Raw genomic sequence first — 14,840 nt, forward strand, 5'->3', positions numbered from 1 at the left:
GCTTGAGCATAGATAACATCTTTTAAAATGCATGTACATTTTTTGGCACCCCTGGTATATATATAATGGAATATTACGAATCAATAAAAGAGAATCAAATCTTGCCATTTACAACAATATGGATGGCTCTAAGTGAAATAAATCAGTCAGAGAAAGACGAATACTGTATAGTTTCACTTATATGTGGAATCTAAAAACAAAACAAAACAGACACCAAAGGGATGGTTATCAGAATGGAGGGGGTAGAGGGATGGATGCAAAGGGAAAGGGGAATATAGTCAATAGTATTATGTTAAGGTTTCATGGTGACAATTGATTACTAGAATTGGTGGGTGATCACATTGTAAGATATAAAAACATCGAATCATTATATTGTATACCTGAAACTGATATAACCCATATAAGATTGTATACCAACTATACTTATATACTTAAATTGGAAAAAAGAGAAAAATATATAAAAAAACAAATTTATCTAAACAAACATTTGAAATTTTATTGCTATTACAACCATTGTTTTAAACTTAAAACTACAACTAGCAGTTTTACATGCTAGTTATTATTTTAAGAATAGTCTTAACAAATCTTTAATATTATTTTTAAAGGTTTTTTTTTTGTTTGTTTGTTTTTTACATCATTGAAAATTAAGTAAACTTAGATTCCGTGATTTGGCAAAGGTATCCTTATGTTTTTAGGTATAAGCAAAATTGGCTCAGGTGTAAAATTTGGAAATAGTCACAATTCATGTACTGTATTTTCCATCAAAGGGTTATCAGAAACTTACTGGAATGGCATTTAAATTTTAACACCAAGTCAGTTAACCTAATGGAAATTGGGAAGGCTTGTCAGCCAAAGGGAAGAAGTTAAAAATAAAGGTGTGTAGTATTTTCTCATTCATTCAATAAATATTTGTTAACTGAAAAGAGGTGCTGTCGTTGTAAAAAATTCTTAAAAAGCACCAAGTTGATCTGTGTTTCCCACCTCTAAGCTATCTAATTTTCATTAGGATTAGTGGATTCATTTATTGAATCATTCAATAACTTTTTTTTTTAACTTGGGAAGAGGCAAATTCTCACAATCCAAACCTCTGATTCTCATCTCAGAACAATTTGATAATTCATTGGACCAGTTTAGTTTCACAAGTTTTCAGAGTCTATTCATGCTCACTGAAAAACGTTGAAAATAATGGTTACATACTAGATGATCAAACTGCATTAGACGACATGAAGTTGTTTTACATTGCTTTTAATATGCTTCGTGATGTTTATACATTTTATTATACTAAATCCACAGCTGAAAAGTGAAATATCTATTGGCTTGGGGTTCTGAATTCTGTTTGAATAAGGGTCTCAATTTTTATGGTTTACCGATTAATACATAACAGTACAAATCCAAACTTTGCAACTGGAGTTGCTTAAGTGTAAATTATAAATCCCTACTATTCTACTATTTGCTTTTTTTGGTCTTGTTTTTTCATGCTGCAACCTCAGTGTAATCTGTACGGAATTCAGCTAAATTAGAATAAGTATCAGTGTATAAGCAAATTATATGTTGGTATAGTGAGACTTCTGTAAGTCTCACTCTTGGAATTGTTAATTGAGTTTGGGGTAAAAATAGATGAAAAGGATCTTTGTTAATTAGATGTAGGCACTGTATGAAAGTTCTTGTTAAATAGGTAAAGGCAAATCTGAATTTGAAAACTTCAGAAGGAAGATCCCTGGAGAATAGCATGAAGGGTAGACATGATTTATTTTTTAAAGTAGTGGGGAAATTTTCAAAGTAAACTGAAACGCCTGTGCCACCTAAGAGTTATAAATAAAAATGATAAATAATGTAAAGAGCATGATTTTATTCCAAGGAATAATTGAAGATATCATCTGTGTCTAAATTATTTTGCCAAAACAGAGCAAGTAAATTCCCCTGCTATCTGACCACAGAACTGACCTAGGTAAATATTTGGATTATATATGCTGTGAATCATTTCATTAATTTTCAAATGGCATTATAGCATAATGCTTAAACATAAATTTTGAAGGTATCAGTGTGGATTGGAAATCTGTTGAAGTTCTATCTATCTATTATATCTATAGATCTATATCTATTTATCTGTCTAATCTGTATGACTTCAAGTATAGATTAGATATAATAGTATGTAGCTGATACCTTCTATGCTAGTTTTCTCATTTCTAAAATAAAAATAATAATACCAGATTTACAAGGTTTTAGGGAGGATTAAATGATATAATAAGTGTAAAAATTGCTTTGCATGTATGTGACACTTAATAGATGTCCAACATATAGCAGCTGTTATTATTGCTACCCTATTTTCCCCAAAAATAAGACCAGCTGGACAATCAGCTCTAGTGAGTCTTTTGGAGCAAAAATTAATATAAAACCCATTATTATATTATATTATATTATATTATATTATATTATATTATATTATATTATATTTATTATAAGACCCAGTCTTATATTAAAATAAGACCGTGTCTTATATTAATTTTTGCTCCAAAAGACACATTAGAGCTAATTGTCCGGATAGGTATTATTTTCAGGGAAACATGGTAGTAATTCTTAATTACAAATTTAATTTCTAAACTCCTATTTCTTATTTGTCTTTCTTCATTATCTAACTCCTGGAAATGTCCTGTATATTAATATTCTCAAAAATGAGGAAGAGAAAAAACAATTGAAAACTAACTTACATTGCTTTTCTTTTTCCACTTTAAGAATTATGTTAACAGAAGTGACTTACTAGATACACTTGGAATTTCGTTTTCCCGTCTATTGTCAATCTATTCTAAATCTAAAGTAAATAAATACAGTATATAGTTCAATGCACCTGAAACACATTGCCAAGGCTGCAATATACTTGCAAATTTTTGTAATATTTTAAGACATAATGAAATTGCCTACTACTTTATATTTACATAATATCTTTGTTGACTTTCTTTAAGCTGCCCTTCCATGATCTTACAAGGCTATTTCAATATTTCTTGTTCTTTTCTGTCTTTCTTTATCCAGTTATCTTTTCCATCCTTAGGGCTCCTTTTCAACCTTGAATCATGTAATGTGAACGTTGGGAAATACAAGTTTATTTAGTCGTCTACGTGGATGACTTTATTTATTTATTTATTTATTTATTTATTTATTTATTTATTTATTTATTTATTTATTTATTATTTTGACTTAAACCCCTGGAAGGAGGATGGTCCTATCCCAAAATGAGTGACATATAAGTTAAAACCAAAAAGATGACTAAAAGGCAGTTAAGAGGAAGAAAATGTATGTAGATTAAAAACCCCAGTCTACTTCCTGTGTTTCTGCTTTACTTTCACACCACTAACACATTCACAATACTTCTGATACCAGATATGTGGGATTTTTCTTTTTTTTTCCCCTCCACCCAGCAATTCACTGAGAATACAGCTGGGTGCCCTACAATTTAACTCAATTCTGACACCATCTGCCTGGGGTTAGTGTCAGATCCCACAGGTGAAGTCTCCGTCCCACAAGCTTCCTCCCACCCTACTTCAATGCAAATCAAAAGTCCAAATTGTCACCTGCGTTTCTGACTGATTGGCTTTAGATCAGAGGTTCCCACATCCCATCCTTGAGTTTGGTTAGTGTGCTAGAGCAGCTCACATAACTCAGGAAACCAGTTCCTGCTTACTTTTACAAGTTTATTAAAGGACATGATAAAGGATATAGACAAACAATCAGATGAAGAGATTCATAGAGAAAGGTCTGGAAGGGGCCCAAGAGCAAGAACTTCTCCCTGTGAAATTAAGTTATGTCACCTTCCAGTATGTAACTGTGGTCACCATCCTGAAAGCTTCCCGATCCCATACTTTTGGGATTTTTATGGAGGTTTCATCATATAAGTATGATCAATCATTAACTCCATTTCCAGCCCCTCTTCTCTCTTTGGAGAATGGGGGTAGGAGGGGAGGGCTGAAAATTTCAAGCTTCTGATCATGGCTTGGTCCTTCTGTTGACCAGCCTTCATCCAGGAGCCATCCAGTAGCCCACTCAGTCACCTCAATAAAGCAAAAGATGCTTCTAGCATTTGTATCACTTAGGAATTTACAAGGGTTTTAGGAGATTTATGCAGAGACATATATATAATTTCCTATCGTCTCACAAAGGGCCACCCAAATGAATAGAAATTCAGAGCCAAGATGGCATTGTGTGTGTGTTTGTGTGTGTGTGTGTGTTTGTGTGTGTCTACAAGCTTTTACTCCGCAGCCTAGAGCATTAAGTGTGAACAGGAAGAGAAAGTTGAAGAGGCTAGTGGAAGTCTTTATTATTGTCATTACATAATGAATGTTTAATATACATCATATTTGACTAAGTACCTTACAGCACAAACACACTACAGCATAGGTATCCCTCACTTTAGAACGTGGGGATGTGAACTTGAAGTTAAGTAAGTTGTACAAGGTCGTACTACCAGTAACACCTATTAAGGCCTGAATTCATCCTAGGCCTTTCAAGATTATGTAAGGCATGCTATGCTTCTGGGAAGCACTTCCCAGATAAATTACTTGTGCATAATTACTTGTCTCAGGGTCTGCTTTGAAGAAGTCTCCAACTTGAAAAGAAAGCGTAGTATAGATGAACACACAATAGTTGATATAAAGAAGCAAAGTGCTTAGCACAGTTTCAAGCACATTTTAAGAACTTAATAAATCATAGTTATTTTTGTTGTTGTCTTACTGCTTCCTTCTTCTGCCCCCCACTTTCCACCCCACCCCCTTTACTAGAATGTAATCTACTTGAGAGAAGGACTTCATCTGCATTTTTTCATGTGGCGTATGATTCTTAGCTCAGCGATCAATGAGTATTTGTTGAATAAATGAATTAATATATCTTAAACACTTGAGAAACCCCAAAGTTTGGGAATATAAACATCTTGAATAGACTATTTTCTCCAAAATCACGTTTCTCTTAATACTTGCATATTTCTGTGTATTTCCTGACACTTCAAGTTTCCAAGGCATCAACTTTCACTGATTTTTTTTTTAGCCCCCTTTTGAAGGGGATCTTTTACATCATTTGAATAACTCACTGCAACATTTTCATGAATCTCAAACTCTTGTTTTCAATAATGATTTATATTTTCTGAACCCTCTGCCTAGAAAGTTCTTTTCTCAGATATCTACACTGCTTTCTTTGTCCCGTCTTCAGGTCTATATTTAGAAAGCTCCCGATTCTTAATTAAACTGCACCTCATAGCACCTCTCCCCTGCTTTCATTTTCCCTGTGCAATTATCACCATTTGAAAATATATTCTACATATTTTTTTTTGTTTATAGTTTTTTCTCATTCAACAAGAATTAAAGTTTTGTTAGTGCAAAAATTTCTACCTCTTTCCTCTATTGTATTTCCCTAATGCCTTGTGCTCAATGAATATTTGTGAAATGAACAAATCTCTCCAGGCCATGAAGGAAAGCAGTTGTTCAAAAGAAAGGAGATAGAAGAGGGTCTGTTGGAAAACCTGATAGGATTCCAGAGAAAGTCTGGTAGAAAAAAAGGAAGGGCTGAGGAATTTCCCAGACTGAAAGACTGGCTACCAAGGCCACCAGTAGTCCGCAGAACAGGGTCAGAGATTGATCAGAGCAAAAAACAACCTGGCAGAAGCAAAAGCAAGAACAAAACTTGGAAGATTGGGTTGTAAATACGAGTGTTTCAGAGTACATAAAAGCAGTGGATCCCATTGTCAGAAGCTGAATGAGCAATCAGGAAACACAAATACGGGTCAAGGCAAAGCATTAAGCCAGAAAACAAGAAGTACACAGAAGCCAGAGTTTTAGCTGAAGTACTTTTGTTTTTTTAGTCTCCTGTCATATTTCCATCTCCCTCCAGATACTTTTCGCATTAAAATAATTAACAACCAATAGTATTAGAAACACAAAGAGCCTGTGCTCTCCTATCTACCTGAAAAGTTTGCTCCCATTATGTCCCTGGTAAATTCTTAGACATTCTCCAGAATCTCCACTTAGACATTGCATGTGCTGTGTTGCCTTTCACATTCCCTGTTATATTTGCATGAACACTTTTAGTTGCAAGTGACAGAAAATCAATCAAAATCAGTTTGAATACAAAAGGGAAATTTGGGGCTTATATTATTGAAATGCTAGAGGTAGTGATGATTTAAGAATGGCTGGAATCAGGAGCAAAGGAATTGATTGGGGCTCTTGTCCACCTGCTTTCTCTGTGAGGTGGAACTATAGTAATGGTGAACAGCACCCTGATATCCTACCAGCTTATCTTCCATAGTAGAGAGAATCTTCCCCCATACCTCTGCCAGAAACATCTCAAGGAATTGTCTAATTGCCCTGACTTGGATCATGTGCCCACCTATTTGCCATTAGCTCTGGCCCCTTGATTGACAGTCACTCTAGGATTAAAGTGGTATAAGGAAATTCTCTAATGAACATGTACAATGTTGATACCGAAAGGAATTTTGAAGGGATGCGTGGCATTTAGAAAAAAAATGTCATAAAACACTTGCCAAAGTCATGATTGATCAGCTCAAATGATTGCAGAAAGTTTCTATTGACTACAGCTCCATGGGTGTTCAGTGGACTGATATGCTGAAAATGTGTGCAAAACTTGCCTCATGTGACTCTCCCCAGAAATGCGTGCATACCTTAATGATGTATAAAGGGTTCAAGGGTGGGATGGTAGCAGTACTTGGAAAGGAAATGTTTACTCTCAATATACTTTGTGAAAACTTGAATTCTGTAATTTTGTAAACAATTTTTAACATATGTTTCCATACAGTGTTTTTCATAGGAATTTGGTGTTTTGATCTTTTTAATTAAGTGTATTAATTCATCCTTTCACTGAATCATTCAGTAAAACTTTATAGATGGCCTGCTTTATTATATGACTTATTAAACAATTGGATTTAATCTCTAAACTGGGAGTTAAATTTCATGTTTAAATACTTTTTAAAAGGTCTCTCTTTAATTCTATGTAGATTAAATAATGGAAAAAAATGCATAGAAGTTTTAAATTTGTTGTTACTTTTGTCATGGATACTCGTGCAATATTGGCATACAAAAGTCAGACAATGAAATTCACGAACTTTCTACCATGCACTTACACGGTGGAAAGTTCGCGAACTTCATTGTCAGATTGTGTACAATACTTAAATTTTTAAAAACTCAATAAATTCATAATAAAATTTCATTATGTATTGGTGGTAATATAGTGTTATTGTTTTATGCAAGAGACAAATTATAAAAGTACAATATAAAAAGATATACACAAGGACTGTATCATTTTTATTTTTCCTTTGACATAATCCATTTTTACATTAATATGAAAGGAATGTCTCTGAAGGAGTTCCCAAGCACTTTAAATTTTTATCTTTTTGTTATTTCTGAATGAATTAGGTTTACACTCTTTGTTTTTCTGTGTCTATTCATTATCTAATTCAATACATTTTTTTGAATATCCTGTCCATAATAATATTGATGTATCGCTTCATATGAAAATATTGTTTGCAATATAGTATTCCTTTGAAGGTTGTTGTCCCATGAGATAAAATTTGTACTTCTGCTAGCTAAATAAACAAAGTGAGTAAGTAAATAAAGACTAAAATATATTTTAATGAATGAAACACACACAAATAAACAGGGACATATTGTAATAAGTGTTTGAAGGCAAGCCACGTTTTCTCCGAGGAGTGGTAGTTCAGCTGAGTTGTGTAAGCTAGGATTGCGTCAGCTGTGTCTGAGCTGGGGAAGAATGTTTCAGGCAGGAAGACCAAGTTTCTCCGTGCTGGGTAAGAAAGAGTGGTTATATTTAGGAGACAGAAAGGAGGCCACTGGAGCCAAAGGGATCGTGTAGGACATTATAGACCTTGGTAAGAAGTTAAAAGTAAACTCAATAAGTTGGGAAGACGTTGAAGTTGTTTAGAAAGCTGAGTAATGACACAATATAACTTAAGTTTACAAAAGGAATCTGGTTACTTTGTGGATGGATGATAGATTTGCAGATGGGCAAGAATGGGAGCAAGAGAACTAACTATGTGGTGATTTCAGTATTACAAGAGAGAAAAGCATTTACATCATTTTTCTTCATTATGAGGTGATATGCCCTTACAAAACGATTTGCTGTATGTTCAAACGCTGGATGTAATGTGGAAGATCACTTGATGTGATGAATATATCTTGCTCCCTCTGGGCATTGAAGCACTGACAGGCAGCAGGAAAAACACCCAACCTCTGGATGTCTTGTGTTATTTGATGGTTATTGGTCTGTGTGACATATTGGTCTCATAATTTCAATATATAAGGTTTACATGATTCACTATTTATTGTGTTTTAAATAGTATGGACAGTGATTTCCCCTACAACCAATACTGATGCAATATCTGAGTTGATAATACAGTTGACCCTTGAACAAGTCAGGAGTTAGGTGTGTCTATGACCACACAGTAGAATATCTGTGTGTAACTTTTGACTCCACAAAAATACCTAACAGCCTGCTCTTGACCAGAAGCCTTACTGATAACATAAACAGTTGATTAACACATACTTTGTATGTTATATGTATTATATACTGTAGTCTTACAATACAGTAAGCTAGAGAAAAGAAAATATTAAGAAAATCATATGGAAGAGAAAATACATTTATATAATTTATTGAAAAAAAAATCTGCATATAAGTGGACCCACACAGTTCAAACTGCGTTGTTCAAGAGTCAACTGTATATATTAAAACACAATTTATAAAATGCTAGAATGCTATTTTCCACTTTGTATATTACCAAAAACAGTTAAACTACAACTATTTGAAACTCTTTTGTAGCTGGAAGTATCCTGTCTGTAAAATTGAGTTGCAAATTTGCAGGAATTAATTGCCTTTGGAGAATTTTTTTGTGAATTAACTATCTTTGGACTAGCTGTGCTAAGATAATTGCAATAATGATAATGAGACCCATTGAATTCTAAGTTCCCTTGATAGTTCCACAAAATTATTTAAGTCCAGCTTGTGTGTTTGCTAGTTTTTAAATTGCAGATACGCTATCTCTTAGGGTGATTGAATGTGCTCATAATTAGCCTTCAGCCTTCAATCTTTTCATTTATGTTTCCTTTTATACTTTAAAAATATAGACAAATGCAAATTTTATCACATTTCATAAATTAATTTTAAAGGTAATTTCTGAATTAATAACACATGGATCATGCCACTGATTTAGATGTTTCCAACTAGATAGGTACATTTTCCAACTCAAAAACATTTTAAGTAAATTTTGCATTCTTATAAATATTATAAATATTATTCAAAATGCTAACCTAGATTTAAAAATATATTTTTCAAATAAAATGAGTAAAATAATATTTATTTTCTGCTTATTTGTTTATATTCAATAGTTCTTAACCATATTCAATTTTTTTATAATGTATGCTCTATTTTAGATTTTAAAAGCATAATGCTTTTATTTTACAGATTGTTGCCTTGCGTGAACAAAATGTTCATATACAAAGAAAAATGGCATCAAGTGAGGGGTCTACAGAGTCAGAACACCTTGAAGGGATGGAACCTGGCCAGAAAGTTCATGAAAAGGTATGACCCATACAACATGCTCTTACATGAAAATGTTTACTTGCTATAGCATTTGACAGGAATATGAAATATGAGATCCATGTGATAAACATTATTTATTATATTTTGATTTATTTGTCAAAAGTTTATGATTATTTCCCTTCTCAGTTGTTGTTCTTTATTTGGTTCTCTTAAAAATAATGTATGTGTGTTTATGCATATGTATATTTTATATGCATAAACATATAAACATATAATTTTACATGATTGGCTGTTAATTTGATTCTCTTAAAAATAATTCAGTTATATATCTAATTGAACATATATATAATGTATATGTATAAATATATCTATATAGATGTATATTGATACTGTATATTCAGAACTTTTTAAAGGATGATAATTTTGATTTATAAGTGGTATTATGTACAATAGGCAAATAATCTGTGACTTATCACTACAAAACTTTTTTTGTAATTTGACTTTATATTTTCTGTGTATTTGGGAAGTCCCTATAATACTCCTATTAATGAGAAACTACATAAAAGGATATATGAAACTATATATGGGATATTTTTAACTGTTTAGAAGAGAGTGATTCTCTTTTCGGGTGGGGGTTAGCCCCAAGCTGAGGTATTCAGCAATCTGGTTCGGCCCTTTTTTGTGCTGCACCACTGTTTCTAGCACACAAAGAAGAAGGCTGGTTGCTGGTAGGTCTGAAATCAGATAAAGACTACATAGTCATTTTCTTATTCTATACATGAGGCTTAGACAATCTCCTGGATATTTGCCTTTAGTAAGTTTTATCTTTGGATGGTTGAACTCCTTAATCATCAAGACCATGAGACCACATGAATCAGGAAGATGAATTTGTATCATTGTAAATGTCAAGAGATTTTAAACATAGAGATTAGGAAGCAAGTTATTGGATCTCAAAACAAATAGCACTAATTTTTTTTACTAGAAAATGAATTAAGCACTCCCTTACCTACACAGTTAAGATACATAGAGGGTCTTCTTATGTTTCCAACTTGAAGTATAAAAGGAAAGGAAGACAAGTAAACCAGACTGATTTCCTGAGACTATCAATTCTGGGTGGCTGAGATCAAGCTCTTCATTTAAATATTTACTGTTCTAGCCTTTATCCACGTATTTTATAGATATTTTAAACTAGGAATTAAAAATAAACTACAATCTGACAGCTATATTTCATGAGCTGTATTTAAAATTTGAATAAAAATGATTTATTTTTCCTTCAAATAAACAAACTGACATTAATTCAGTAAATAGATTCTAAGTAGTTGGTGACCTAAAGTATTTGCTGTTAACTTTCTTTGACTTCCAGTTGTTGGTGAAGCCATTTCAGCCAGTGTAGAATAGAAATACTATGACACTGCTATCCTACTTACTCTTTGTTATGGATGTAATTAAAGATTTTTAAATATTGTAATTATTAATTTTTTTTCAACCTATCAGAATTGTAGGAAAAGTTATTCCCAAATGATTTGGTGTAATTATATACTATCATATTATTTAAAATGTCATGCCCCCATCCGCCAAAGTGAACCTAAATTATGTGTTATGTATATACAGAGGGTGCCAAAAAAAGTATACACATTTTAAGAAAGGAAAATACTGTATTAAAATTGTAATACTCAATATATACCAATAACAAAAGATGAATATACGTCACATTTGACTTCTGCTATTACAAGAGGTGCTCAAAGTGGTTACAATCAGCGTCCAGACACTTCTGATTATGGCAAACTACTGCTTGAGCAATGTTGACCAAAGTGTCTACTTGCATACATTTTTTGGCACCCTCAGTATATGTTTTAAAATTTAAAAATAAGTAAATTGTGTTTCTGTTCCTATTACTCCTGAGCCAATTCAAGAAAGTACTCCAAAATATTTATTTGTATCTCATTTCCTAGCTTGCATTTTTTCAAGTTGTATTGTGATATAATTGATATATAACATTGTGTAAATTTAAGATGTAAAATGGGTCAGAAACATGGTGGCATGAGGGGTCCCCCTTGATCTCTCCCCTTGAAGTTACAACAAGTGGAACAGCTATAATTCAACAAAGGATCCCTGCACAACACACAAACATGTCTGAGAGATCTGCACATTGAAACATCTGAAGGTGGGTGAATCAGGGCAAACAGGGGAGGAGGGAAAGGAGAAGAGCAAAGATGGGTGCTCAAACACACCTCAGAGCTCACTATAGGTCTCTGGAGAGATGATTCAGGCTGCAGGTGTGCTTTCTGCAGCCTGAGCATTTCTGTCTGAGTGAACATCATGTAATATAGCTGAACCCAGTGATCACGGAAGACACCTCGAGGCAGAGACCAAATATAGAAGTATGACAGCTGTGGTCTAGCAGCCCTCAATGCCAGGCAAAAAACAAACCCACAAAGCCTGGTTGCCACACACCCTCATCTTCCCAGAGCTCAACTCCTGGGCACTCAGAAAAACTAGCAACGGACCCCAGAAGAAACTGTAGCAGAGAGTGTTGGGTTAAAGAGCAGAATATCTATAGCACTAAGAACTGGAGAGACAGTTCCTGAATGGCAGATACACACCACACTGTGCCTAATCCCACTGACAAGGCTGGAGATATAGATTTGAGACAGCTGAGATCCAGCAATAGCAGTTGCTTGAAGGGGAACAAAGCCACAAACACACCAGCAGCCTTTCCCAGCCCTCCCTGCTCCCACCTTTCCTTGCTGATCTCAGCTGGGGCACCTAGGACTGCTGAGGTGCACAATTCTGTATCTAGCTGCAGGGACAGCAATGGGATTTCAGAGGCCAGACCCCATCACCCACCACACTCTCCCATGGGGATGGTGCCCTCAGACCAAGGTGAGCTGGTCCAGAGGAGTCACCCACCTTCCCAGGAAATCTTCCACAAACAGAAGCCAGAACAGGGAAAGATAAAATGAAATGCTCCAGCACTACCTACTGAGGAAAAAAAAACAAAGAAACAAAACAAAAACAAACAAATACAAAACCCCTCTTCCTATAAACCTGCTGCAGAGTTCATTCCCGTAAATGCCAAGGAGGAGAGATAATCCGTCAAATGCTATGAACAACCACAGTAGCAAGGCAGCTCAGAAACAAAATGAAAAATCTCCAGAAAATAAACTTAAAGACATGGAAATATTTGACTGAAATGACAGAGAATTCAAGATTGCAGTTCTGAAAAAAACTCAATAAGATGCAAGAAAACTCAGATAGGCAGTTTAATGAACTCAGAAATAAAATCAATGACAAAAATGAATACCTTACAGAAAAGAATGAAGTGTTAGAAAAGAACTAAATAGAAATTCTGGAGCTGAAGAACTCAATAAAAGAGATGAAGAATGAAAAAGGGAGCTTAGGAAATAGAGCTGACCGAATGAAGGAAAGAATTATTGATATTGAAGATAGAAATCTGGAAATGATGCAGATGGAGGAAGAGAGAGACTTGAGAGTTAAAAGAAATGAAAGAACTCTATCAGAAAGAGTAACATAAGAATAAATGGTGTACCAGAAGGAAAAGAGGGAGAAGGGCACAGAGAGTCTATTCAGACAAATAATCAAAGAGAACTTCCCAAACCTAAGGAACGTTCTGGATCCTTGAATCCAAGAAGCAAACAGAACACCTGATTATCTCAAGCCTAAAAGGCCATCTCCAAGGCACATTATATTGAAACTGTCAAAAATTAATGACAAAGAATTTTCAAGGCAGCCAGGGAAAAGAAGATGGTAACCTATAAAGGACAGCCCATTATATGATCTTCAGATTTTTCAGCAAAAAACTCTACAAGCCAGGAGGGAGTGGAATCAAATGTTCAAACTATTGAAACAGAGAAACTACCAGCCAAGAATAATATATCCAGCAAAGTTATCCTTTAGATATGAAGGAGAAATAAATATCTTCCAGACATACAGAAATGGAGGGAATTTTCCACCACAAAGCCTACATTACAGGAAATACTGAAGAAGGTCATTCAACCAGAAACAAAAACACAAAAGGATTTAAAGCTATGAGTAAGATGATTAACAGACAGACAGAAGCAGGAAATGGCAACCCCTATACAGACTAGGGCACTATACACTTAAATACAACATACAAGTTAAAGGAGATAAAAACATAAAAAAGAAGAAGACAGTTTGCTACTGCAACTTGGAAATGAACTCAGCATAAATAGGGATAATTTGTACCAACAAAAACAAAAAAGGGGAGGGGGTGAAAGTCTGAATTTGCAAAGAGGAATGGAGATAAGATGCATGCTGAAGAAAAATGACTACTGGATGTATGAAACTTTCTTTTTTATAAACTTACATAAAAATCCAGAACTGAGACATAAAAAAAAGAGGAAACGGAGGGGAAAAAATCATAGAGTACCACCAACTAAAATAACAGATAGAAACAGAAAGGCAAAGAAACACTGGAGACACTGAGCTGCCAGATAAACAAAAGATAAATAGCTATATGAAATTCTCATATCAATAATAACCCTTAAATATAAGTGAACTAAACTCACCAATAAAAAGGCACAGAGTAGCAGATTGCATCAAAAAACAAAACCCACCATATGCTGCCTTCAAGAGACACATCGCAGCTGCCAGGACAAGTCAGCTCAAAGTGAAAGGAAGGAAAATGGTTCTCTGAGCAAATGGCATCCAGAGAAAATCAGGAGTATCAATACTTATATCTGAAGAAACAAACTTCAAGATAAAAAGGTAACAAATAACAAAGATGGACATTTCATAATGATAGTGGGGACAATACATCAAGAAGACATTACAGTTATCAATATATATGCTCCCAAATAGAAGATACCAAAATATATAAAGCAACTACTAACAGAACTAAAGGGAGAAACTGACAAAAACACAATTACAGTCGGGGATCTAAATAGACCATGACAGCTATGGACGAAAGGCTCCATGTCACACACACATTGCTTCTGGTATGGGAATTTCTGTCAAGAACATTACGACATGTCCTCATCCACCTTATTCACCAGATCTGGCACCATGTGACTTCTGGCTCTTCCCCAAAGTCAAAATGACTGTGAAAGATTAAATGTTTTAAATCGATTCAGGACATCGAGGCAGCCATGACAGCGCAACTGAAGACACTCACGAAAGAGGACTTCCAGAACTGCTTCAGAAAGTGGCAAGAACGATGGGATGAGTGTGTTCGAAGTGAGGGGAAGTATTTTGAGTAAGATTAATGGCAATTTTTTTTTGGAAAGTAATTTTTTTATTTAAACATTCAC

At 34.3% G+C, this 14,840-nt stretch overlaps 1 protein-coding gene across 15 annotated transcripts in view; it reads left to right on the top strand.

Moving 5' to 3' along the window:
* The window catches only part of PPFIA2 (PTPRF interacting protein alpha 2), a 455,764-nt gene that overhangs the window by 295,168 nt on the left and 145,756 nt on the right, over window positions 1-14,840 (top strand). For all 15 annotated transcript variants that reach the window (XM_074325351.1, XM_074325350.1, XM_074325355.1 and 12 more), the window contains one exon: window positions 9,472-9,588. In XM_074325351.1, the coding sequence (XP_074181452.1) occupies window positions 9,472-9,588 (117 nt within the window). The remainder of the gene's footprint in view (window positions 1-9,471; window positions 9,589-14,840) is intronic.

This window comes from Rhinolophus sinicus, linkage group LG02, assembly GCF_036562045.2.
Source record: "Rhinolophus sinicus isolate RSC01 linkage group LG02, ASM3656204v1, whole genome shotgun sequence".
NCBI lineage: Eukaryota > Metazoa > Chordata > Mammalia > Chiroptera > Rhinolophidae > Rhinolophus > Rhinolophus sinicus.